Source organism: Sceloporus undulatus, chromosome 6, assembly GCF_019175285.1.
Source record: "Sceloporus undulatus isolate JIND9_A2432 ecotype Alabama chromosome 6, SceUnd_v1.1, whole genome shotgun sequence".
In the NCBI taxonomy this organism is placed as follows: Eukaryota; Metazoa; Chordata; class Lepidosauria; order Squamata; family Phrynosomatidae; genus Sceloporus; species Sceloporus undulatus.
The window spans coordinates 55,088,693-55,114,236 of record NC_056527.1 but is presented as its reverse complement, the minus strand read 5'-3'; the positions used below and the strand labels follow the sequence as shown (position 1 = coordinate 55,114,236).

Here is a 25,544-nt window from a genome sequence, read left to right as displayed (position 1 = left end):
AGTAAAATAATATGATAAATCTACATTGGTTACAACAAATATCATAGGATTACAGAAGATTACTTGCATCTTTCTCTGATGCAGGTCTGGTCCTATCACTAGGCAGATACAGAAAATGCCTGGTAACAGATGCTAGGAGAGCAGGGAATAACTCTAAACTGTTAGGGAACAGATTGTGTGTGTTGTGCTTTGTACTGTACCTCCATTCTTCACTTACTCCCTTATCTATAGTGCAAGGGTGACTAGAGTTGGGGTTTGCAAAGTGTATCCCAAGGGCTGCATGGGGCCCTCAGGGACCAACTTCTTTTCTCCATTATGCCCAAAAATGCTCTTTGAGGTGTGTGGTCAGTATTTCCACCATATTTGCCTCTAATTGCCTGTGGAAATGTAGGGTGGGAAATTTTCTGTCACATTTGGGGGGGGGGCATGGCCAATTTAGGCCCAGGAGAAGACTTTTTTTAAACAGGAAATATTTCTGCTCACTTCAAGTTGTTACAAAAGTGCCTCTTTTGGGTCTAAAATAGCCCAGGAAGGCACAAAAACAGCAAAGAGGTGCCATCCCCAGGAGAGGGTTTGAGGGCAAGAAATCATCATCATCATCATTATTATTATTATTATTATTATTATTATTATTATTATTATGCAGGGCCAGGAATTTTGGGGGGTGCAGTCCTCCAATATTTCTTGCATTTCGAGCTTATATTTGAATGTACATTCAATTTAAAAACAAAAACAAAAAAAACACACATACACCACTCACTTCCTATTTTGACTTGATTACATTCACACATGCAATGTAAGAGAGGTTCAAAGAGACTTTTAGCTTCATCTATGAAAATGCCCTTGGGCTACTGCTTATGCAAATTTTAAATTGGGACAATGAATTTACACTTATATGTCTAGCAGAAGATAAATTCATTGTACTACTTTAGTCCCTTGCATAAGAAGTCATATCTACTATGGTGAATGTGAATGTATGGAGAATATGAATTATAGAAAGCTACTGTTTCTCATTAAACTTGAAAGAGATTTGCTTTGGCTCTTTATAAATGTGTCAGAATGAGCATAAAAGTGAAGATGCCTTCTGTCAAGATAACTATCAAAGTACACTGAGACACTGTGGGCAAATGCAGGGGATTTGCCTGGCTGCTGACAGAGCGAGCCATTGCCCTTGTATAGGAGTCGATTGGCTTTTAATCCAAAATTCACTGTCAGGGTTTTAAAACATGGGCTGCAAATCTATAGTCTCAGTCCTATTTTAATAGCCTACATCTGCACATACTTTACCGAGGTTGCAAGAATTGCGCTAGCGCTTGTGAAATGCATCTGTGATTTGGAATAGTGTTTTAATACACAATTGCAACCAGTTTGGAAAAGGGGTGAACAGTGGTGGTCCTGGAATGTCTAGTCTCCCCTGTGATCACACTGATTTAAAAACAGAGATTGTAGTATATAGTGAACAATAAACTTTGAATACAAGGACAGAAGAAGAGGCAAGCACAGCTCCACCATGCCTAGGCCTAGATGCAGGCGAAAGGCCCTCCCTCCATCCCAACAGCCGCTGCTATGGCCACAAAAGGAGAGATAAGGCAGGTACAGTTCCACAATGCCCAGGCCTGGAATTGGATGAAAGTCCCTCCGTCCATCCCAATTGCCACTGCCTTGGCCAGAGAGGAAGAGAAGAACCAGCACTATCTGATGGACTTAATCTCGCCCCGCTCCTCCTTACCATTCTCTTTTCCTTGTGTGATGTGGCTTGTTTAGACTGTAAACTTGAAGAAAAGGAACTGTTAAATCAATCTGTAAACCACTCTGAAAGCCTTTGTAGCTGAACAATGGGGTATAAAACAAATTAACAAACAAACAAACAAACAAAGAAATAAATAAATATTTAAAATACAAACATGCAACTATCCAAGCACCAGTGGCATCACTAAGTTTGACCGTACCCAGTGGAATAACTCATTGTGTCACCTCTGCATTGACCACCTCCCATTCCACACAATATAGAATCCTTAGTAATGTATGCTCTAATCATACTGACATCAGTGGAGCTTATGAATCTGTTCCTATGAAAAGAATTGCAAGAACTTCCAAGAAAGATGAAAAGTAAGTTGGATTTCTGCTATGGAACTATAACCATATCTTTTACAGCTAACAAGAAGAGTGTTAAAGCAGAAGTAGTGCACATAAACAGTTTTGATAGGAGGCAATCTCAACAATAATCTTTTCCAGACAGAAGGAGGGATAGCCTGTTTTATATGAGCTGCATGCTACCAAATCATACAGTATAACTGATATTGTACCATATCCTTCCAATCTAAGTACATCGAAAGGAGCTTTCTCACACAGAACACAACATTGCCAGGGACAGATTCACATTTAAAGAGGATGAAATAAATCATTATGTATCACCTCCAATTATTCTTTTCATAAGCATTATACTTTTCTGTCAGCCAGACAGCCATAGGACCAGTCTTTTTTGACTTGCATCAATCAGAAATATACTCGCCACCTCAAATGTACCCATGTTATCTTATGGGCTCTGTGTGGCACAACAAACCCTAAATACAGTGAACTATGCCACTGAAAGAATCAAGAAGCATATACTGAAGCCCATATTGTAGCTTTTACACAAATCTTATTTTCCCATTGAAAATCATGACTAACTTGTCCCACTGCTTTTATTGGGGAGTCCTGGTGGCACAGTGGTTAAATGCCAGTATTGCAACTACAAGGTTGTGAGTTTGATCCCAGGGACTCCAAAGTTGACTCAGACTTCCATCCTTTTGTAGGTCGGCAAAATGAGTACTCAGCTTGTTGGGAGCAATTAGTTTACAGATGGTAAACCGCTGAGAGAATGCTGAGTTCACTGGTAAGTGGTATAGGAATGTACATGCTATTGCTATTGTTTTATTGGGATACTATTGCTTTATTGGGATGAATTTAGGCTGCAATTTTATATCAGGGAATAAATCTAATAAAACCCAGAGGGTTCATTTCTGACTAGACAAGCATCCGATTATACTGTTAGTCTGGCTCTACCACACATTGAACAACTATGCAGTCCTCCTACCTAATTCTAAAGACACATTGAGAATTTACAAACCTTTTATATAAAGCTTAATTTCACAGCCACTTCATAGGTCTTTTCTGACTTTTCATTATTATATATTCAGCTTCAGCATACACCCACAGAGAAAGAAAACCCAATAAGCATCTCTACTGAGTTATTGTGGTTCATGCTGCAGGGCCTAAATCTCCACATTATGGGCATATATATATATATATATATATATATATATATATATATATATATTTAAAAACTCTCCTTGCAAAGCCAACTGCATATTTAATATAATGGAAGCAAACTGTGGTAGAAAATGGAATCAAACTGTGGACACATGTTTACTTTAATTGGTGCTTGTCTAGTGATTTCAAAATACTAATCAAGGAGCCCATTTTGAATTCCAGTTTCTTAACCACAACCACCACTTTTAAAGTAAATATAAGTATTTCAGCTTTTTTTTCTTTTGGAGCGGGGAAAACCCTACATCTTTATACTGGAAACACTGTAAAAATTCATTATACAATGCTTTTGTAAGCACACATATTCAGAAGAAAGAATCACTAAACTCAGTGGGACATATGCACGAGCAATAGGTGTATTACTGAAAAACATTATTTGGCCATCAACCTTCTGTTTGTTTAATAGTAACTGCATCATCCTACAGTGCTCAATATACATTAGTTCAGTAACTTCTGCCTGCTGGCTTGCATATAACCATCCATAGCCACATTCAGCCCAAGATCTGGAATAATTAAACAGTGGCTGAATCCATCTTTTTCAGGAATGGGGGATCAATTTTGTACCCCTCAGTGTTAATCTGTAGAGAGAGCTGAACCCAATAGAGGACAGGTAAGGCCAGGGCCAAATGTAGCTGTGCTCACTCCATTGTCTCTCTGTCTTGTGGCCATCCTTCTCACTCCCTTTTTCTTAGTTATGGGAGAGGAACAAATCAGTCTTGCAAGATGCAAGAACAGGTCTTTTGAAGTTAGGCTGAGGTTAATTTTTTTCACATTAGGTCCAGGGCTGCATTTGGACCAAAGGCTAGAGGTCTCTGTCTTATTCCTTGCAATGGTCCTGTGGTATACAAGCAAGCATTTACAGATGTATCACTGAAAAACATTTATTTAAATGTCAAGTTTCTATTTAATTTGAAGCAATAACAGTTGCACAGGGAAAGTGGAGAAGAAAAAAGTTAGGGGAATCCATACATGAGTGTTGCAACTGTACTTGGCTTCAAACTAGTTCATATTGAAAAGAATAAGAAAGCAAACTCCTATTTGTCATCAAGTGGTGGCACAGAGGAGAGCCCTGGTGGGGCAGTGGTTAAATGCCTGTATTGCGGCCACTCACTCACAAACCAAAAAGTTGTGAGTTTAAAAGCAGCCAGGGGCTCAGGCTCAACTCAGGCTTGTAGCCTTCCAAGGTTGCTAAAATGTGTACCCAGTTTGTTGGGGGCAATTAGCTTACAGTTCCATGCCAAATCACATCAGATGCTGTCATGGCCAGCCAAGATCAGCTCTCGGAGGATGAAGAGGAGGATGAGCCTCCTCCAGAGCAAGGGCTGATTGAGGCAACACCAGGTGCTGTTCCTGCCCTGCCAGGTCCCAGCTGTGATCCTCCAACCCCAGAGGAGGAGGTTCAACCAGGTCTATGGTACCACTGCCTAGTGGGGACTCTGGGGACGAAGCTTGCATGCAGGTGCCTTCTTTCAAAGAGAGAAGAGCTGAGAGTGCTTGCAGGCGCAGATCACAGAGAATTGCCGAGAGGCAATTAGCCAACCAGCCTCAGGTGGCACGAGGGAGAGTTTCCCTTACTTAAGTGGGAGAGAGACTAATGCTGGTTGCTAGAGTATTGCATGATCTCTCGGCGTGATTGCTGCTAGCACTAGGATTCTTTGTTACCTTGACCTTGGACCGGACTTTGTTATCTCTTGGCTGTTTTGACCTTGGACTGTTTGACCAACGTTGTTTCTCGGTATCCTGACTTCGGCTTGACTCTTGGAACGTTTGGACTTCTGGAATTCTGAACTCGGCTTGTTTTCTCGGACTGCTCTCAGACTGGTTCCTTGCAAGGTCTGCTTTACTTTCACTTCCACTGTGCTAAGGCTCTGTTATCAGCTACTGTCAAGTGTCTGCTGGCAGCATTCCCGGACAGATGCAGGAAAAATGAGTCCCTGTGCCTGGAGCCTCCCACCCAAGCTTCCCTTATTGCCTTGAATGCTTCTCAGCCTGGCTGCCGCAAATCACAGGTTTACAAAAATTAAACGTTTCTTCGTTTCAGTCCACGAATGCTGAAATTTGCATGGATAGCAAGCCACTGTAGCCTTTTCCTTCCAATCCCATTTGGTGTGGCGTGTTTTTGTGCAGTGGTATTCACCCTTGGACACGTAATGGCAGAGTTTTTAATGGAACTCTGATAGCACTTAAGGTTACATGTTGCTTCCAATTAAACATATGTCCTGGCAAATGTACTAAATATAATGGTCTGAGCTAAGATTATATCTCTGTAGGTGGGTTTATCTATTTATTTTTTAAAAATAGTTGCTAGTATTAGAAAACTGAATAAACATTTATTCCTCCCTCAAGCTACATTTTCTTTTTCCAGAAGGATTTTCTCTATGCGGCTCATGGGACAACATTATCTCAACTTGCCTGAGGATAAAAGTTTTCAAGCAGAATGCTTCCAGCCCTATTCATGCTTAATATACACTTATACTTTAGGAAGAGTATTATTTGGAAAAGCAATTGGAAAAAGCACACTAAAGTAGAAGATATATATATATATATATATATATATATATGTTCAGTAGGCATATTGGTTTTTAGTTTATTGGGAATTTGGTAATGCTTATGTGCTAGTTGAAGGAGAGAAGGAAACACTTTTACAATAACTCTAAATAAATATATTGTACTGACCCCTCCAACTACTTAATATTTATATGTATTTATTTATTTACAACCACATTTTTGCATTTCAGGTACCAGTTATCTTTTAAAAAATCTTTTTGCTCAGGCTTCTAGGGAATAAGCAATTGTTTCATTTGTATTTTACTGCATATTTGTAATTTATGTTTTAAAATATTTGTCATTTTAGACATGCATTTTGTGATTTTATAATAATAATAAAGTTTATTTATATTTCCTGTCTCTCCTAAGGATCGAGGCGGGATTACATCAGTAAAAATGATACAGTAATACAAAATATGATCAATAAAACACTAATGTTGAATTACCGACTTTCCTATTAGTTCTCTAATATAACAATTCATTTTAGATGTATGATTCTACTTATTTGTAATTTGTGAATTTTAACTGTGTGCTTTTTTTGTATGATTGTTAGCTGTCCTAAATTCGTATGAGAAAAGTAAGCTATAAATTGAAATAATAATAATAATAATAAGAAGAATAGAATTAAAAAGAATTATCAGCACTTGACTACTGGATTTGCTGCACTGCATAGATCAAATAAAGCAATGGCCTTCTACTTTCCATTTGTAATGAAATACACATTTTTCAGAATTCTTATTTTTATACATTCTGCCACTTTCATTGTTCATATCATATTAATACAATTTTCTCTACTTTCTATAATAGTACAGTTTCTCAAGAGGTTAACTGAACTTCTTTTCTGTTCAAAAGCGATTGACATATAGACCCAGTTATATCATTAGAGACATTTATTTTTCCCCTTCCTCCTTCTTTGTTTCTTTGGCTCAGAAAAACAGTCTTCTTTTTTTTGTATATATTCATCGCTGAAAGTGGGCTAGAATGTCAAAATAGCTTTATATAAAATGCATTATTTCCCAAAAGTGCAAGTATAAACTGATATAAATGTGATATGTAAGCTAGAAAAAACAAACATAGGCTTACATTAAACTAAATAAATTAAAAGGAAATAGATTTTCACTAACTTCCATGCTGAATTGATTTGTCAATAAATCGACTATTCTGTTGATAATTATGTCCTCCTTTGTAATAAATTTAAACATTCCCATATCTTCATTAACAAATTTCTTACTGCTGGACTATTTTTGTTCTGCATATTTTCATGGCCACCTTCTTCATTTTCTTTAATCTTGTCCTCTTTCAGTTATTTTAAATATTTATTTTCATGTTTAATGTAAGTCTCTTAGGACCTATACATATGGGCAGAATACCACTGTCCAACCCCATGGTATCCTGCCCACGGTTTCAACCTGGTTCTGTCCCCAGACCATCTCAGCAATAGCTGAGTGTTCACATGCACACCCGCCATTGTGCCATAGAACCACTGAACCATGGGTCCCTTACCTGTCGCTGCCACTGCTGCTCTGAAGGCCCCTGCTGTGGTCTGTAAGGGCAGAAACAGGGAGCCTATCTACATCCATGTGGTCAGGCACACCCTTCCAATGTTACAGACTGTGACATGAACCTTCAGCATGAATGCAATGGTGGTGGCAGGTAAGGGATGCACAGGCCTGTGTGATCTACCAGCTGTCATAGTGAAGGTTCCAGGAAACTCTACTGCAAACAGATGGTCTTTTTAGCTGCTGGGAAGAGACCAGTAATATGGTGATCTACTGGAAACAAATGTTGGTGAGAAAAATAATGCATACTTGAAAGTGTGCACATACACACACGTACACATTTCACCTTTAAAAAAACAAAACAAAAACAAAGCTGATAATTTCTTTTGGCTCTGGGATAGGAACATTGGAAATATGGAGGAAACACTCATCCAGACCTTGCTTCTAGGTTTATTTGCCTCTCATACTTTACTGGAAATAACTTAAATCTTAGTATTACTGATTTATAACCTTTTATTTCGACTGTAGTCCATCAACTGAGGACAGCTTATTTTCTCAGGAGACGCCATTACAAATAATACCCAACAGATGCATACATTATTTTCCTCAGTGTGAGCAACAATGGTGAAACTGAATTTTAATGTGTCTACTTACTAAGCAGTTGGCAGTAGAGGACCTGTAAGCTTCTCTTCATGGTATCATCTGCTGCTGGTTGCCTTGCAGTTTATTCATGATTCTGTCTAGGAAATGAAAAAACAAACACACACTAGGGTCTTCTATGAATGACTTTTTAAAAGAAGTGATACTATTTTATGGCCATATAGTCAGAAGCACTACAGAGAATTGTAATTGGGTTCAGAGGCAGAAGAAAGGTCCTCTCTTCATTTCAACTAGCATCGCCCTGGCCTTGGAGGGAGAGAATAAGCTACAGTTTATCCTGAACTTGATCCCCTTCACCACTACCATCCCCTTTCATTGCATGTTGTATCTATAGATTGTAAGCCTGAGGGCAGAAAACTGTCTAATAACCAATATGTAAACTGCTCTAAGAGTATTTCTGAAGAGCTGAGAATAAATACAATAAACAAACAAACAAACAATAAACAGTGAGTTAAAGAATCCACATCCATGAGAAAGTAGGATGCGAATAATGAGTTCAGAGAGTACAGGAAGACAATCGATTTGTGATTTCCAGACTATGGAATAAAACACATTGGCATGTACTCCTTGTACATTGGGTCTCTTTAGTATGCAGACTAAAAAAAAATTATTGAAGTTAAGAAAGAGGAAATTTTGCTGTACGTAATCTGAAGTAATAAATATAAGGAAGATGAAGAGAAGTAACTTATAGTATCAGTTATGGACTCATAAATCAACTGGGTTGGGTCATCAACTTTTGCTGATACTTCCTCAGGCTACAAACCCATGAACTACATCTCAGGATTCTTCTCAGGGCCCTCTCAGTTTTAAGGGTTGCTGTGTTTGTTTGTTCATTTGTTTGTATGTATGTATGTTGTGTGTTTTTGTGTGTGTGACAGAGAGGTAGGGCACAGGAAGTGTCCACAGTGAAGAGGAAACACCATTCTGCAAGTTGACATTTAATCACTTTTTAAAAAAATCTAAGCCAATGAAAGGACGAGCAGGATCAAACCCATTGACATTGAAAATGGTGCCACAATACTTAAGAAAGAAGGAGTCTTATATCAAAATAAACCTTTAACATGCTTGAACATTTTGTTTCATGAAAATGTTGGTTCATTTATTTAGCTGTACAGTGGTACCCCGGGATACGAAATACCCAGGTTACGAAATTTCCGGGATACGAAAAAATCCCATAGGAAATCATTGTTCCGGGTTACGAATGTTTTTTCGGGTTACGAAAAATTTTTTGGTGCTTTTTTTGGCTTTTTCACACGAAATCGCGGCTTTTCCCCATTAGCGCCTATGGCATTTCGGCTTGCGAATGCTTTTCGGGTTACGAAAGCGGCGGCGGAACGAATTAATTTCGTAACCCGAGGCACCACTGTACTGTATTACACTAGAGGGCTTTCTTAACTAGATATTCAGATTTAGTACAGCTAGTATCACCATTAAAGTCCTTCCTTTATAGGGTCAGGCCCATCATAAGACCTGGATTTCTCAACCAGGGTTCCCTGGAAACCTAGTGTTCCATAAGAGACCAGCAAGAGTTGGACAAGAGATTGTGAAATTTTATGCTGGCTGTATTTTTTATGCAGGGGTTCCCAGAGACCTGAAAAGTACTTCAAGATATTTTTCAAGGTAAAAAGGTTGAGGAAGCCTGGATTAGACAGAGTGAGGTGATTGTTTCAAGCAACAGATGCTGAGAAGTGTTTCTGGCAGTCTCCCAGCTGTTTCTCCGGAACTCTTTTGACTGTTCCTCTCTACTGGAGAACAGAGCATAGTGTATCACACAACCTTTACATAGGGTTGCCATAACTGTCAACCTCCAAACTGGGAAAAAAAAGGGGGGGGGAATGTAGGACAATGTAGGACAAAATTTAGCCCCAAATGTAGGACATATTTTTAAAATGGAGGACACGCGGAAAAAAAATAATGCTTTTAAAAAAGTATTGATATAAACTCATGTTTCTTAGGCATGCTCAAAATGGAGGACATTTGGCATTATTCCTCGACAGATGGCAGAAATGTACTTCCCTTTCTGGCCACCCCCCCCCAATTCCAAAACACACACAGCAGCACAAGTCCAGGCATACTTAGCATTTGAGCCAAGGTAGACAGGCAGCCCCTTGAGCCGGCAAACTATATGTTCCAAGCCTTCTTAGCAATTGCCCCCTTCCTCCTTCTCCTTGCTCCCTGCAACCCCCTCTTTTCCCCCCAGGTACAGTGTATCTCCACTTACTATAAGGGGGATTTGTGGGTCAGTCTTTTTCTTTTTGCATGGGGGCAAAGCCCTGAGAAGCCCTGGATCCTTGAGAAGAAGAGGAGGGGGGCTTAGGGGGGGTAAATAGATAGAGGTTTAGATAGAAGGGATTAAATAAGGGCGTTAGAGAAAGAGGGGCTAGCGAAGGGAGGCTAGGCAGGGTTGCCATTTGTCAGAAAGGAGTTGGGCACACAACAGCAACCATAACCACAACAGCAGCAGCAGCAGCAGCAGCAGCCGAGAAGAAAAAGGAAAGGGAAGAGGGGAAGAAAAGAAAAAAGGGGAAGAAAAAGAAGAAGAGGAGGGGGAAGAGAAAGAAGAGAAGGAGGGGAAGAAAACAAAGAGGAGGAGGAGGAGGAGGAGGAGGAGGAGGAAAAAGAAGAAGAAGAGAAGAAAAAATAGGGGAAGGGGAAAGAAGAGAGATAGCTTGCCGGCAAGGCTCTTTTCTGCCCTCGGCCTGCGCCAGGGACCAAAGAGGAGACACTCCTCCTCTTGAGGCTGGCTGGCCAATGGGGAGAGTGGAGCTGAAACAGCCCTGCCTCCTGCTAGCAGTCACAAGCTCCTGCAGCAGGGGAGGGCTGTCCAGCCATTGGCCAGCCAGCCTGAAGGGCAGGAGCTCCTGCTCAGTCCACACAGGGCCAGGGCAAAGCAAGTCAGGCAGCGAAAAGGCCGCAGCAGCAACCGCAGCAGCAATGGCGGTGGCGGCTGCAGAGCAGCCATGGTTGTTGCGGCGGCGGCGGCGGCAACCAGCTCAACCCGGGGCTAAGAGCCAAACTGTGCCGTGACCGTGCCAAGGGGCCAAAAATCGGGTTTGTCATGCCCCCAGGGGGGTTATGGCAACCCTACCTTTACAGGCCCTCTAATCTTTGGTGTTGTGGAGGATTATACTCCGCCATAAATGCAGAAGTAAATTGCAAGTAATACTATAGATGGATGCCATATAAGGGATGGAGAGAGGACACCATCTTTTACTTTGCTTAGGCGGCAAAACATCCTGGGTCTGTCTCTTCCTTTCTTCCCCTGCTTATCTTTCTTATTTCTTCCTCCTTTGTACCCTAGCATGCATCTAGCCAAATCCTAATAATCTGGTATCACCTTTTTTGAGCAATTATGGAAAGTAAACACCTAAGGCTATTGGTAGGTATTGCATTTAGAGCCTCAAAATTCATGGTCCAAGATCCAAAGCAGCAACTAATTAATTGTATGATGTTACAAGAAAGTTTTGATTTACATTTCTTGAAAAGACAAACTGTTTTTAAAGCCACAAAAAGTTTGAAAAGCAGTTTGTAATATTGCATGGAGCGGGTGTGTGTGTGTGTACTATATGAAAAAGACAAAAACATAACATTTTCTCCATGCTGGTGAAATACTCTGAGCAGCTCTTTTGAATCATTACAACAGAGTATGTCTTTACAAAGTGTCAGCTTCTTCAGGCAGCATATCTGAGATGCCATAAAAGAATATAAAAAACATTGATGATTTATTTATTATATAACTTTTTTTTTACTGCCTGGTCTAAGGGGAGGCACTTGTAGTATCTTCTGCCTTAGCTGGCTTTTGACACACCTTGACGTGAATGCGGATGGTGAAGGTCCCCCCTGCCCACATCACCTGCAGCAAAATGTATTGAGTTGGCCTTAAATGCAATCAATGCAAAGGTCTCCACCAGGCTGTTTTATGGATTTATTATGTGTGGTCTATGACTTCAGACTCAAGAGCCAATCCTTGAAAACAGTTAACAACAATCTTCAGGAACTTATTTCCTTATCTTTCTTAGAAGAACTCGCACTTCACTAAATCTGCCCACAACGTAAGGCATCTGCAAGCTATTTTAATGTTCTCCACTATCATTCCTTCTGAGCTTATTTAGGAGATGATCTTGAAGGCATCTGCGATATAAGCTAAACCAATAAACAGTACTTCACTGCTGATTAAATGCCAAGGAGTTTATGAAAGCAGGAGGACTGGATTTGATTTGTAGATGGAAGTCTCTTAGGATTGCCACTTTTATTAGTTCCATTTACCAGCAGAAGGAGTGAGACATTCACTTACATTATCACTTTAAAGCTATTTATACACCCAGTGATAAAGAATACTCCCCCTTGGATATATCTTCCCATCCCCATTTCTATTTTAGCAGAGGCTATGAATGTAAGAAATCGTTCATATTTCCTAGAGATAGAACAAAATTTCACTTCAATTAACTAACTTTTATGAAGGTTTTGACATTTATCTTGTATATGAGAACTTACTTATGCAGATAAATATAAAGCCAAAATACTGGTTGCATATTCAAACTGTAATCTCATTTCCAAATATGGTGACCTTAAGGTGAATTTATAAAGGGGTTTTCTTGGCAAGATTTGTTCAGAGAGGCTTTGCCCTTGCCTTCCTATGAGGCTGAGAGAATGTGACTTGCCCAATGTCACAAATGGGTTGCTAATTGCCCCCAACAAGCTGGGTGCTCATTTTAGCGACCTCAGAAGGATGCAAGCCTGGGTCGAACCTGAGCCCTGGCTGGTATCGAACTCACCACCTTATGGCTTGTGAGTGAGTGACTGGAGTACAGGCATCTTTTTCGCTGTTCATTGTTCTTTCATCAAGATCTCTCCTTCTCTGTCATTTGGTTATCACCATCATGCTATCATGAATTTTGTGACGTTCCTTCTTTTGTTTTACGTTTTCTCTCTCCTAACATTTCTATACCTGATTTCTTTCCATTCAACAACAGAACAATACACAGATTAACATGCAAATCACTTCCCCTCAACCAACAGTATATATACCCCTCTCTCTTCCATGCCAGAATTCTCTGAAGATGCCAGCCACAGCTGCTGGTGAAACATCAGGAAAAAACTCTTCTAGAACACAGCTTCATAGCCTGAAAAGCTCACCAAAAACTATGAATGCCAGCGTGAAAGCATTCGACTTCAAATGTTTTGGTTATGTTTTTAATCTTTATATGTTTTGTGTTAATTTTAATACTGTTTTATCTAGATGATTTTATTTGTTTTTAAATTTTTATTGTAACGTCTTTAAAAATGTTTTTGTCTTTTGAGCCGCCTTGAGTCCCTTGAGCATAGAAATGAAATGAAATAAAAAAATAAAAACAAATGGTAAACAATTTCTCTCCCATTTGCACTGGCCAAATCCAATAGGTACATGTAATCACATCATGGATAGATTCACATGTTACCTATCTGTCATACAGGTATAAAAGATGAGGAAATGCACCAGATAGGGGGGAAAAAAGATGGCAACCGTTATTGAATATTGTCATGCAGGGACGTAGCCAGGGTGGGGATCTGGGGGTCCGGACCCCCCTTCCATTAGAAAAATGAATGGTGTGTGCTGCTGCGCCGCTGCACTCAAGCCCCATTATAATGGTGGCACTTAGTCTGGACCCCCCCCTTCCTAAAATCCTAGCTACGTCCCTGTGTCATGGATGAAGACAGAAGGATATAAATCCGTATCTTGAAGAGTTAAATACTACAAGTGGTGGGCTGGGACTGATGAATCTGCCAGTTACATTTTTCCCATAGCCAATTTTTTAAAAATTACACTCTTTCTATCCTAAACATGAAGAAATATGTGGATTTTGGTACATTCTTTTTTAAATGAACTGGAAAACATTCTCTCTCCTTTCTGGTCTGAAATGCAGAAATTTCAGTCAATGCATGCATGTTGTCTTCCCTTAGATCTCGGGTGCAAGCTACAGTTGCTTATATTTGCTTTTTTAATTTTTCTGTTATTCCTGCCATAGAATCTGAGCAAGGTTAGTATTCTAAAATAATCAATAGGAATATAACACCTGTATTTAACAGCCTGCTGCTCTTTATTTGCATTTATTTATTATTCCCAGATCACAGTTATCTCTTGGATTAAAAGGTCTACTAGTGACTGTAAAATGATGTAAGTAGTAACAGCTATGTTGTTGTGCTGCTTTTGGTGTACCTAAATGGATTTAGACAATTTATTGATTTCTGGAGGTAAGAAAAGGCTTGTAGAGGAATACAAATCATGTGACATTTTGTTTGTACATGTTCATCTTTCTTTTGCTTCTGGCTTAAAAACAAAAATAATTTAATGGTCATGAACCTTACATAAAATTCTGTAGAGTAAATTGAATGAGGTCCTTTTGGTCAAATCTGGCCTTGACTTTACAGCTTATAAATTTCAAGTGAAGCCACTGAGTTGAATTTGTACAGATTTGGATCCTTCAGGGTAAACTGTTACAAGTCAAAATGATAGCTCTTTTAAAGTAACCCTTTCAAAGAAAGCAAAATAGAAGAAAAAGAAAGCATACAAGGCTGGAAATACACCAACAAAAGTTGCATTAAAATTACATTTCTAAATGAAGTAAAATAACATCCAAAATCCATAAATCAACCATACCTTCATTGGGCCGACCAAATTGAAGAAAATACATGCTGCAAGCTTTCAAACCTCCATTGGTTTTTTTCATCAGCAAAGGTATTAAAAGGTGTTAACACAGGAGAAAATAAAACTGATGATGTTAACCACAGGCTTGCATTTTGTCAAGGTGGTTGTGGTGCTGTTCTGAGTATGGAGGGATATTTATGCAGGCAGGCCACTCTTCTTCTGGCTATGTGGAACTGGGAGACACAGCATTTTAAAGTCCAGGACATTGGACCTTACTTCCTATGAGATCCAGGATTTCTCAGTCCTTTGTGAGGCCACAAACCTGACTTTACTATTTGAAGTTTTTACCTATCACAAAAGTAAAACATAAAAAAAACCCCAACAACTAACAAACCTAAAATTTTCCTAATGCAAAAAGCATGGAGGCTTTCTGAGAGATTCAGTGTTCTCTGCCTAATAAGAACCTTTTTATTTTGCTAACAGAATTTAAATTTCTTGGATTTTGCTTCGTTTCCAAGTACGACATGGCCAGAAGGAGTGGCCTGCCTGCATAGATATCCACACTCAGAACACACTACTACCATCCTGACAAAATGCAGACCTGTGATTAACATCATCCATTTTACTTCTTAATTATTTTAACCCCTAAAAATAAAGCAGTAAATATATTAAAAAAATCCAACACAGATATGCAGATATGCATTCATGCATATCACACATATGCAGACCCCATCCAGTCATTCACACACACACAAAAGCGTACATACTATGTTCTACTTCCATGCTGTGAAGTGAAAAGGGGGCCCTCTCTTCAGCACACAGTTGGGAAGCATAGTGAAATTCATTTTCCACCATGGGTAGTTCCCAGCTCACCAGAAAGTAGGGAAATTAAGCCTGCCCACCTGCTACCTGGTGACTTTCTTTTTCTCCCAAGACAGAGAACCAGGAGGCATGAAGATATACAACTACACATGACCACACAGAGTATCAAATACAGTTGCATAAATACAACACTACACTGGTGGTCACATTTTAAATGATGAAGGAGAAGTCCTGCAGAGAGGGGCATAAAAATGGTTTTCAGCAGTTGCACACAACCTACCAACTAAATTCTTCCTGCTCATGCTCTAAACCAATGTCCAAGACTAATGACTTCTACTTGATATATATGTGGGGCCTTAGGAGATAATGGTCTTGAAGAAAATAGCTGTATCTCTGTCTATATAAACAAGCTATTAATCTCTAAATTCTCTTAGGGACTTTAGGAAATGTTACCTTAAATGCTCTTTCTGATCTGAGCTGCTATTATCTATAGTGTATAATAATATTACGATGATGAATAGATGTGTGAATTCTCCATACACAATCAATTATTGTTTTCCATAGTAAAGAGCTTTCACCTCCAATCCACACTGCATTTCAGTTAAATTAAAAAGGACAACTAAGACATAATGATGAATAGAAAACAAAAAAGTCTAAAGGAGCTGACAGGTTCCCAAATGTTGTATCATTTATTATATCTGAAGGAAGAAAGATGTTCTAGCCTGAAATAAAATGAAACAAAATTTCCTTTCAAACAGAGAACCAGATTATAAATTTATTGTCTAAAATTAGATAATACACACACACACACACACACACACACACACCTACCAACCTAGTACCGACTAATGTAGGAAAATATAGATATAAGCCAAGTTTCAAAATCATTTTTGTGTAGCATAAAAATATATCAACGCAGTTATGTGAGGTCCTAATATTGAACAACTGACTGTACAAAGATGCCAAGGCGTTGCGCTCACAACAATTAATTATTTGCCAACCCACGATGTCAGGCTCTTTGTGTGCTGGCGGAATGATTGGTTACACATATGCACCCTCTGAGAAAGTACAACCACTTGTGTAATGCTTTTATGCTACCATAGTGTTCCAAAGGATTCCTCCTGTATCAGGAGGACCATTCAAATCTAGATACATGTGCTGCTAGTAAGATGACTAGCAGTAAAGTTTCTGGGTTTTAAAACTCAGATATAAGGAAAGCTTCATAGTCATTGGCACTCTATTATATAAGGAAGAAAGATTTAAATCAATCTCCCTCAACTCTGCACAGGTCCTTTTGCTCCACTCTTCCCCATCAAGTGATTTCTCAATACCCTGAAGTACTTCATTCTTTCTCTTTGCTCTTTCTCTTTTCTTCTCTTTATTTCTGTCCCCCTGGTGTTAATCTCCCTTCTCTTATATTTGCTACAATTCCTAGAATCATCCAGTTTTTATGAGCCATTTTGACCAGGAGACTCTGGGAGATGTGGTCCAAAAAGTAACTTTTCCAAGTTCTGACCATGAAGCAGGACCTCCTTTGTCTTTCCTCTGTAGAGGGAAACATGACATTTTTCTGCCTAGAGGCCCTCAAGAGAAATGAACAGCCCAGGCCTAAGTTCAGCTTCCTCTTCATTGGTTAGGAAAGTCTAGCATCTGGTGATGGAAAATGTAGACTCTGGCGGGTTACAAACCGCCATAAAGTACGCGCTCCGCGCGTACTAGGGTTAGGAAGGGCCGTATTAGGGTTAGGAAGGTTCTTACCTTCCTGACAGCCTTTCCTCCCAGTACGCGCGGAGCGCGTACTTTTTTGCGGTGCCCATCCACATGGGCGCCACCATGTTGACGTATTGGACGCTGTGCTTCCAGACGTGTCGCGGCGGAAGTGACGTCGCGAGGGCGCACTCCACCCCTCGCGGCGCCACTTCCGCGTTCCAAAAAGGAGCGGCATTTCGCCGCTCCTTTTTTGCTGCGCGGGGAAGCCTCGCGGTCTGGCAGCTGGGGCTTCCCTACGCAGCGAATGATGGTGGCGGGAAAACGGCCCCTTGAGGGCCGTTTGTAACCCGCCTAAGACTACAATTTTAATCAAATTAATTAATCATTTAAAAAACAGTCCTCAGGGTCTCTCTAGTATCCATGCCCAGCTTCAGATACATAGCTTCATGAATCCAGATCACTGGCATTCTGCCTGTCCATCTACCAGCCACACACACTTTTATAATTACAGTGAGTCCTCACCATACACAGGCTTCACTTATGCAGCTTTCAGCATATGCTGAAGCTGCGGGAGAATCTTATCAATGGCGTGCATGCCCATGGCATGCGCACTCTGCGGCGCTGCGTGCAGACACCCCATTATTTTCAATGGGGCATGAGCATACATGATTTTCCCCTTACGCAATGGGAGGACTGTATTAATAACACAGTGGGAAAATATGTGATTCATTGTTAAGTTTGTGGGATAAATATGTCACACAAATGTCAGGTTTTCATTGTTCTAAGCCAAATAATAATGCACCAACCAGAAGTATTTTTCCACATTTGACTATCGCACCCAATGGTGTTTTCTATGATTCAGGTTCAAACATCCATTTTTAAATAAAAAAAGTTGGTTTTCAGTTTTTCACATACAGATCCATTACACTGTAAACCAAACAGAAGATCTGCTTTTGCAAATAACTGGTCCATGACCCAACACAAGATTCAAAGCCTTTGCTATGATTAAATTTAATGTATTCAGTGTGTGATAAAATGCTTTGACTTCAGATGTGACAAATGGGCTCAGGAGCCTTTCATCACATTCACGTTAAAGGAACACAGCATCACCCAGCAGATGTAAAATGTCTCCTCTATGTAAATAATTCCCTTTTATACTTCAAAACCTATCTCAGCATTTTATGAAGGGGGTTTGAAACTGCAAAGCACTAGTGTAAAAGAAGTGATATGGAGGAGAGGAAGGGGGGGAATCACAACACAGGCAACTTCCAGGTGGGCTTTAGAGCTGCCATACTGTAACTAGGGATATGGAAACCTGTCAGTTTCATTTTTATTGCATTTCTCAGACTCCCACTAGGATTCTCATACCTGCCTAAGTTCCTTATCAGGCTGTGAAATCCTTCTTCCCCATCCCACATCAAAATATGTCTGTTTTCTTGATAGGATCTTTAATGCACATCTTTCCCAACATTTTTACATATTTCCTCATTTTCTAAGTATACATTTCAAACAAAAACACACACATGCACAAATGTTCAGTAATTTTAAAAAAAACAAAAACAAGCTTTGTGACTGATTGAGGGGAAAAAATCATGGTTTCCGTCAGATGCCAGGAAACCAAAAGATACGGGTACACTTTTGTTAATAGTCACATAGAATTGGATCAAGTTGTAAAAATAAAAACCTTCTGCTAATATCAATTTCTTTTTTTACTCCTAGCTGTAACCAGACTCTCTTTCCTTCTACCCCATTTTCCTTGTAACTTCATCACTGAAACTAGATACAAGGCAGGTGCTCCTTCTCCCATCCTTTTTGTTTCCTTAGAGAGTCTACTAGTGGTTAAAGCAGAAAAGGAAGCTCTGAAGAACAGAGGGAAAAAAAGAGAATTTCAGAGGAGTATAAATGAAAAGGCTCTGTAATATTTACAGGGTTCTGTGGCTGTAAAATGCCAGAGACATGAAGCATAAGTTCCAGCTCTCTTCTTAGCAAACCCATGGCCTCCCCACCTAACCTTTTTAGAAAAGACGTTTGACACTCAGAATGATCTTAGCAATTCCAGGTAGGTTAAGAGAGAGAAGTTTGAAGTGTATGTAGACAGCCTCCTTCCAGAGTTTGGGAAAGTTACTTTTGGAACTAGAAAAGGCATAGTTATTGCATGTTTGCTAGAACAGGATCTTCTTCACATAGAATCAAAACCACTGGACAATACTGATTATTTATTTTGTGCTTAGTTATTCACCATTAGCGAATCTGTTTGAGCGCATTTCCAGTGGGAGAGACATCTAATCCTCAATTACATCTGAACCTGAATTGTCTTCAGTTCTACTTTTTCATCCCTTTGGTGGAAGCTTCCAGTCTGTCGATCCCTTTGGAAAATGAAAGAAAAATAATCATTCCAGACTGCGTCTGAAGGTTTCTCCCTTTTATCAAGCCCCCTGGTGGGACCTTCAGAAGAAGCCAAGAAGCTGTTAGCAGATTTGCTCATATTATGTTGATTGCCTGCAGACGAATTAATTAAGACTTGCTCACTAACACAGTAGTACAGGAAGGGAAGAAATTATAGCTGTGTAAATCCTTTTTTTATGGACGTGTAAAACAACATCTGGAACATTCAATAAATTCAGCACATACATGCAAACACCGACAGTCTTCCATTAGTGATAACACAGGTCAGAAGAGATAGGTTTTATAATGCAATAAACAATTTTGAGAATTCAAAGACATAGCTGTGTTAGTCTGGAAAAACAGTATGCAAAGGGATCTTGTAGCACCTTTGTGATTAACTGAAAGGTTGGTAGCATGAGCTTTTGTTTCTTTAGGTGTATGTTTGGAGTGGAGAATCCAGAGACAGACCTATATAAGCAGTTTGTATGTGATGTATGTAAGAATGGTAATTCAAATTAAAAACTGTGTGGGTATGTAGATGAGGTGACAAGTTTGTCTTCACGTTATTTTCCTACTTGCTCCAAGGTGACTCTAAGGCAACCTATCGTGGACTTTTCTTGGCAAGATCTGTTCAGAGGGGTGTTTTTTGTGTTGTTATTGTTTTGTCTTTGCCTCCCTCTGAGAATGAGAGAGTGAGACTCACCTAAGGTCTCCCATTGGATTTCCATGGACAAGCAGGAACTGGAGAACTGGAACCCTCCTTTCCAGGGTCACTGTCATCCTGAAACTTGTCAGTGGGATATGATTAACAGATGCAATTAAGCTAACTCTCCACATTGATCCTGCATTGGATCAATGCATATGAGTCCTGGTGGCACAGTGGTTAAATGTCGATACAGTAGCCACACGGTTGTGAGTTTGATCCCAGGGGCTCCAAGATTGACTCAGCCTTCCATCTTTTCATAGGTTGGTAAAATTGGTACTCAGCTTATTGGAGGCTATAAGCTTACAGATTGTAAACCACTTGGAGAGTGCCGAGTTCACAGATAAGCAGTATAGAAATGTACATGCTACTGCTATTGAGTTCATTTCTGATCCTGGGAATATAGGTCAAGATGGAAGATATGGTACTGCTCTCTCTCTCCCATTTGTTTTACAGAAGCATGTATATAATGTAAAGCAAAGTAGTACTCTCACCAATACATATAATCGAAGAAGATTTAACAATTTTAACAAAACAGCTATTAACATCTTTTAGTCCTGAACAGTATTTCATGTCCCATCATGACAATGACAGTTATCTCTCCATGATAATTGAAAAAGGGGTGTAAAAGTTTTCATTTGAATTGTTCTTTTTATAACTGCTATTTAGTCTCAGAAAGAACATCAGTCTCTTTGGACACTGACAAGATTTCTAGACAATTGCTTTAATGGAAGATAGATGTATAGTTGTTACTCAGCTGTTGTGAGGGATACAAATGCCCTTCTATGCAATGGTTCTCCACCAACATGTAAATTACATTTGCCTTTTATGCAACCAGCAATATTTATCCTGGGAAAAATATGGTCCCCTCTCCCCTCCAGCTGCAGGATCATTTGCTGCTTCACTGCAATGTTACATGAAACACTGTTGCTTGAATGTCATGGATACTGACTGGCTAGTGTCTGTAACACAATTAATCATTAGTAACATATATCATACTAAAGTCCCTTAGACTGCACCATTTTGTCAACAACAACAAACATGGGGGAAATGAGGGGTTTTTTAAAGAGTGACTTGAATGCTCTGTTGGGCCCTGTGGTGTTTTCTACAAGGTAAGCCAGCGATCCTTAACTTAGTCCATATAGTATCACAGGAAGATCTAAAACCTTGAGTGGCAACTAGAAATTTGGGGGTGGGCAAGTAGATTTCTATATCAGAATAAAGTTGTCTATTCTGGAGTGCTATTTATATATGCCATTCAATTTTTCTTTATTTAGGCCTTTCATTTTTTCATGTGGCCTGGAAGTTGCCGGATGGTTGTCAAATATGTAAGTAGTAGGTAGCAGTGGATTTAAGGTTAAACGTTACTGATAGTCTTTAATCTAAAGCAGGAGGCTGTTTCTTATGTTTTTCCCATGCAGGAGAACTGATATGGTCTTGGAAAATGAACCCTGAGCCACAAAATACAGAGTAAGGAACACCAGAAGAACCTTCCTTCACAGTGGTGTTCTGCCATCTTGTGATCATCCACTCACTGCCAACTTTTATTGTCAGCTTCTCCTCTCTAATCCTTACTTTAAATAAAGACTACCTGGCTATTTTCTCCAGAGTAGGAACAGCATATAGGACTAGTCTCTAAAAAGAGACAGCCTCCCCCAGTCCTGATAAATTAATTCAATTCCTGTACTCAGTACACTGAGTACAGGAATTGAAAACATAATAGTTGGATAGATGAATACACATAGCTGCGTCATGGAGATTAAGGTCTGCCTCAACCTCTATGTATCTGGTTAAGGCTCCATTTAATTAAAGCATTTTATTGCTTTCCCTACAATCATCAATTCAATATAGCCAGAAAAGGAGGGAAACAAATTGAACTATACAATATGGATTCCATTACCTTGGAAGGCTGAAATCAATATATATGGAGAGACAATATTGTACTGATATATACAGTATATGATATTTCATATTAAGCTTTATTATGGCCACTTCTGTTGTGAGAGATACCATTTACTTCTCTTCACCTTGAGTTTCATGATTAGATGTCAAAGGGAGCAAATCCTCTCCAAAACAAACAAGGGCTCATAAGCCAGTGACCTGGCCATAAATTATTCCCCTTTATAAAGCACAGTACTTTTACATCCTTTAGAAATAAGGGGAGAAAAAAATGTGTATTCACAGCACCACACAGAAGTACAAATCAGTAAAAATGGGAAGAAACCATAGCTCTTGATTCATTTTCAAATTATACAAGAGCAGTAGTATATATGGTTATTCTACTTCCAATGTTTCGTTTCATTTGGAAAATATATGGAGATATTCCCAGATCAATTTGGAAGAGTTTCTAAGGAAATGTAAATGTCACAGGCTGGTTTGTCTCCCTGGGTTTACCCAATATAAATTCACTTGCTATATAACTTTGAATTATACCTGTCTTCTCTATGTCAACATTATAAATTACCTCCAGATATTTGGAAATATAGAAGGAGGCAAATATAGAAGAAGAGAGTTAGGCAAGAGACTATTTCGATAAAGTTATGCAAATTAAAATTTAGCTCTAAATAATAAAGCTTGTGTAGCTGCAAGGTGGTTTTAGCATCATAATTGTGGTGTAACTCCCTTCCTCTGCTGACACTCTGTTGCTTTATCTATTTAACAAAGCATGATTTCTATTGGCTTTGTTTGCTTTTAATAAGTCAAGGCAATGGCATGTATAAAAGCAGAGGAAAGCTGGTTGGAATCAGATGTGAAAGAAAACGAGGATGCATTTCACGCTGTCATGCTGGATTTTGTTAAGGTGTCCCATTTATTCTAATGAGTTAATGATTTCTCATTTGTTTGCCCAGTCCTGGAATTTAATATTCAAGGGGAAGAATTAAGTGCTTTATTTTGACAAGCCATTTTCTCAGTAAAAATATTAATATTAATATTTGAATTGCAAAAGAAAGCATCAGAATCTTTTAAATGCTTGAATTTAACAAGACACCTAAACAGAGCCACACTGCCACTTTTGCTACTTTCATCCACTGGGATCTTAGTTTGTGCTTTTTAAAAAGGGTCTAAATCCAATTCTTAGTTTCAACTAGAGCAGGCCTATTGAATCAATATGATTAATAAGCTGGGTTTAACAACTGATTTGTTGTTGTTGTTGCATGCCTTCAAGTCATTTCCAACTTATGGCAACCCTAAAATGAACAAATCATGAGGTTTTCTTGCAAGATTTGTTCAGTGAAGGTTTGCCATTGCCTTCCCCTGAAACTGACACGATGTGCCTTGCTCAAACTCTTCCAGTGAGTTTCATGGGAATCAAACTCTGGTCTCCAGAGTCTCAAACCATAAATTCCTCTTTGACAAGGTTTTCAAGTTGTGCCTGACTGTTGGGAGCTCATCTCTGTTACTAAGCTGAAAAGCCAGCATTGTCCAAGGACTACTACGGTGGTCATGTAGCCAACATGACTGCACAGAATGCTGCTACATTCCCACCAAAGTGGTACCTATTTATCTACTTGCACTTTTACATACTTACTAACTGCTAGGCTGGCAGAAGCTGGGACTAGTGACGGGAGCTCACTCCATCATGGGGCACTTGGGTCCCGACCTGCCGATCTTGCAATCACCAGAGTCAGCTTCTTAACTACTGAACTACTCCTAAAAATGTTCCTACAGCATAAACAGCATTAAAAATATTACTACTGTAATCCTTGTGAGATAATAGACTTTAAGGTGCCACAAAACTCTGTTTTTGATATAACAGACTAATAAGGTTTCCCTCCAAGACTTTGTCCATGTGGGAATTTGGTGTTTGTTTTTGTCCTTTCTTTTACCAGCATGATGCTCTTCACCTTCATTTGGTGATATATAATGAGAATCACTGGCATCTGGGATACTGTGGGTTCAGGCCTCTTTGTGCCCTAAACAGGCCTTTGAGATGCCCCCCAATTTCCCTTTTCATGGTCCCAGTGGCAGTGGGATGACAATGGCAGCAGATCATTTCACCAGTGAAATACAGTGCCAGCCCCTCCAGCTAAGGTGAAGGAGTTCTGCAGCATCCTATGCCTTCACTGTTGGGCAAACTAAAGTAGCTTGTTTTCATCAGGTGAAAAGTTAATGTTTTATGTTTGGTAGGTTGGCTGTACATTTTCATATTTGAGAAATAGCCAAATTGATTTTTCATTCACAATGAAAAGCTTCCTTTAACTTAATGTATCTGAGAGAGGTATTGACTCAGGTGAGAGATTAACTGCAGAACTGTCTATATCCATATTATTTAATATTATTCTAGTTATTCTTCTTGACAGACCTAAAATTTACAATTGTGCAAAAATAAAACATGCGGTTTAATTTTGTTAAAATCTGTGTATTTAACCATAATTTTTTATTTATCCAATGTAACTATATGATCAAACCTTCTACTAAAGTATTTACTGGACTGGTGTCTAATGTCTTTTTTATTATATATCTTTTAGTTATGCGTGCATTTTAAAATGTGTACAGCTCATTATGAAGCACCATGCTTCAAAACTTGACACTGAAACAGAGTCCTTACCTCCTACACACATACTCTCAAGCCAGATCAATGACAAGTAAAAGGGGAAATTATTTTAAGAGGAAGATTACATAAAGGAAATTCATTAAAATTAATTAAAACATAGGTTTACTGATTGCGCAAAGACTTTTGCAACAAATGCACTAATTATATGTAAACTGCACTCAGCCTATATTAGTACTCCTTTTGGGAACAATTATCAATGCACTACTAGAATTACAAAAAGTAATTTGTTAAAAGAAATGAAAAGGAACCTGTATAATTTTTGGTTCTACTACTAAAATGATATTGTGTGACCGTGAATGAAGATAATGAACTGGGTGGGAGCGTGGATCTTTCATTTGTTTCTAGGACAGCTGTTTGGATTTCTTTTATTGTTATTCAACTAGCTAATCACAATCTTTTGTTCAGTGCAACTGTGCTTTTACTCATCTGGGCTAATCTAAGATGCCATCTGTTATTTAATAAGTAATTGGCTCTTCAAAGTCCCATGAGGCATCTTGCAGGAATGAAAGGTAGACACATCTGCTTCTTTCCAGGTATACCACCAACATGGTCATGATATAAAAGTCAGTGCATTTGACACAGAGTTATAAAATGTTTTACCTTTTAAGAATGTATCATGTCCAGAGGCTTGTAGGAACTATGGCGGGATACAGACCGCCGCTTTGCAGCAGTCTCCCACCGGCGCCATTTGCTCTGCGAGGGAGCCGCAGCAGCCAAACTGCGCGGCTC

At 39.2% G+C, this 25,544-nt stretch overlaps 1 protein-coding gene across 4 annotated transcripts in view; it reads right to left on the bottom strand.

The window, feature by feature from the left end:
- The window catches only part of TMEM108 (transmembrane protein 108), a 229,958-nt gene that overhangs the window by 113,933 nt on the left and 90,481 nt on the right, over positions 1–25,544 (bottom strand). For 2 of the 4 annotated variants that reach the window (XM_042470995.1, XM_042470996.1), the window contains one exon: positions 8,010–8,095. In XM_042470995.1, coding sequence (XP_042326929.1) covers positions 8,010–8,049 — 40 coding nt within the window. In that variant the 5' untranslated portion in view covers positions 8,050–8,095. Of the gene's footprint in view, positions 1–8,009; positions 8,096–10,236; positions 10,485–15,407; positions 15,476–25,544 lie in introns of those variants that run through there. The other 2 variants (XM_042470998.1, XM_042470997.1) reach the window with 2 other exon arrangements.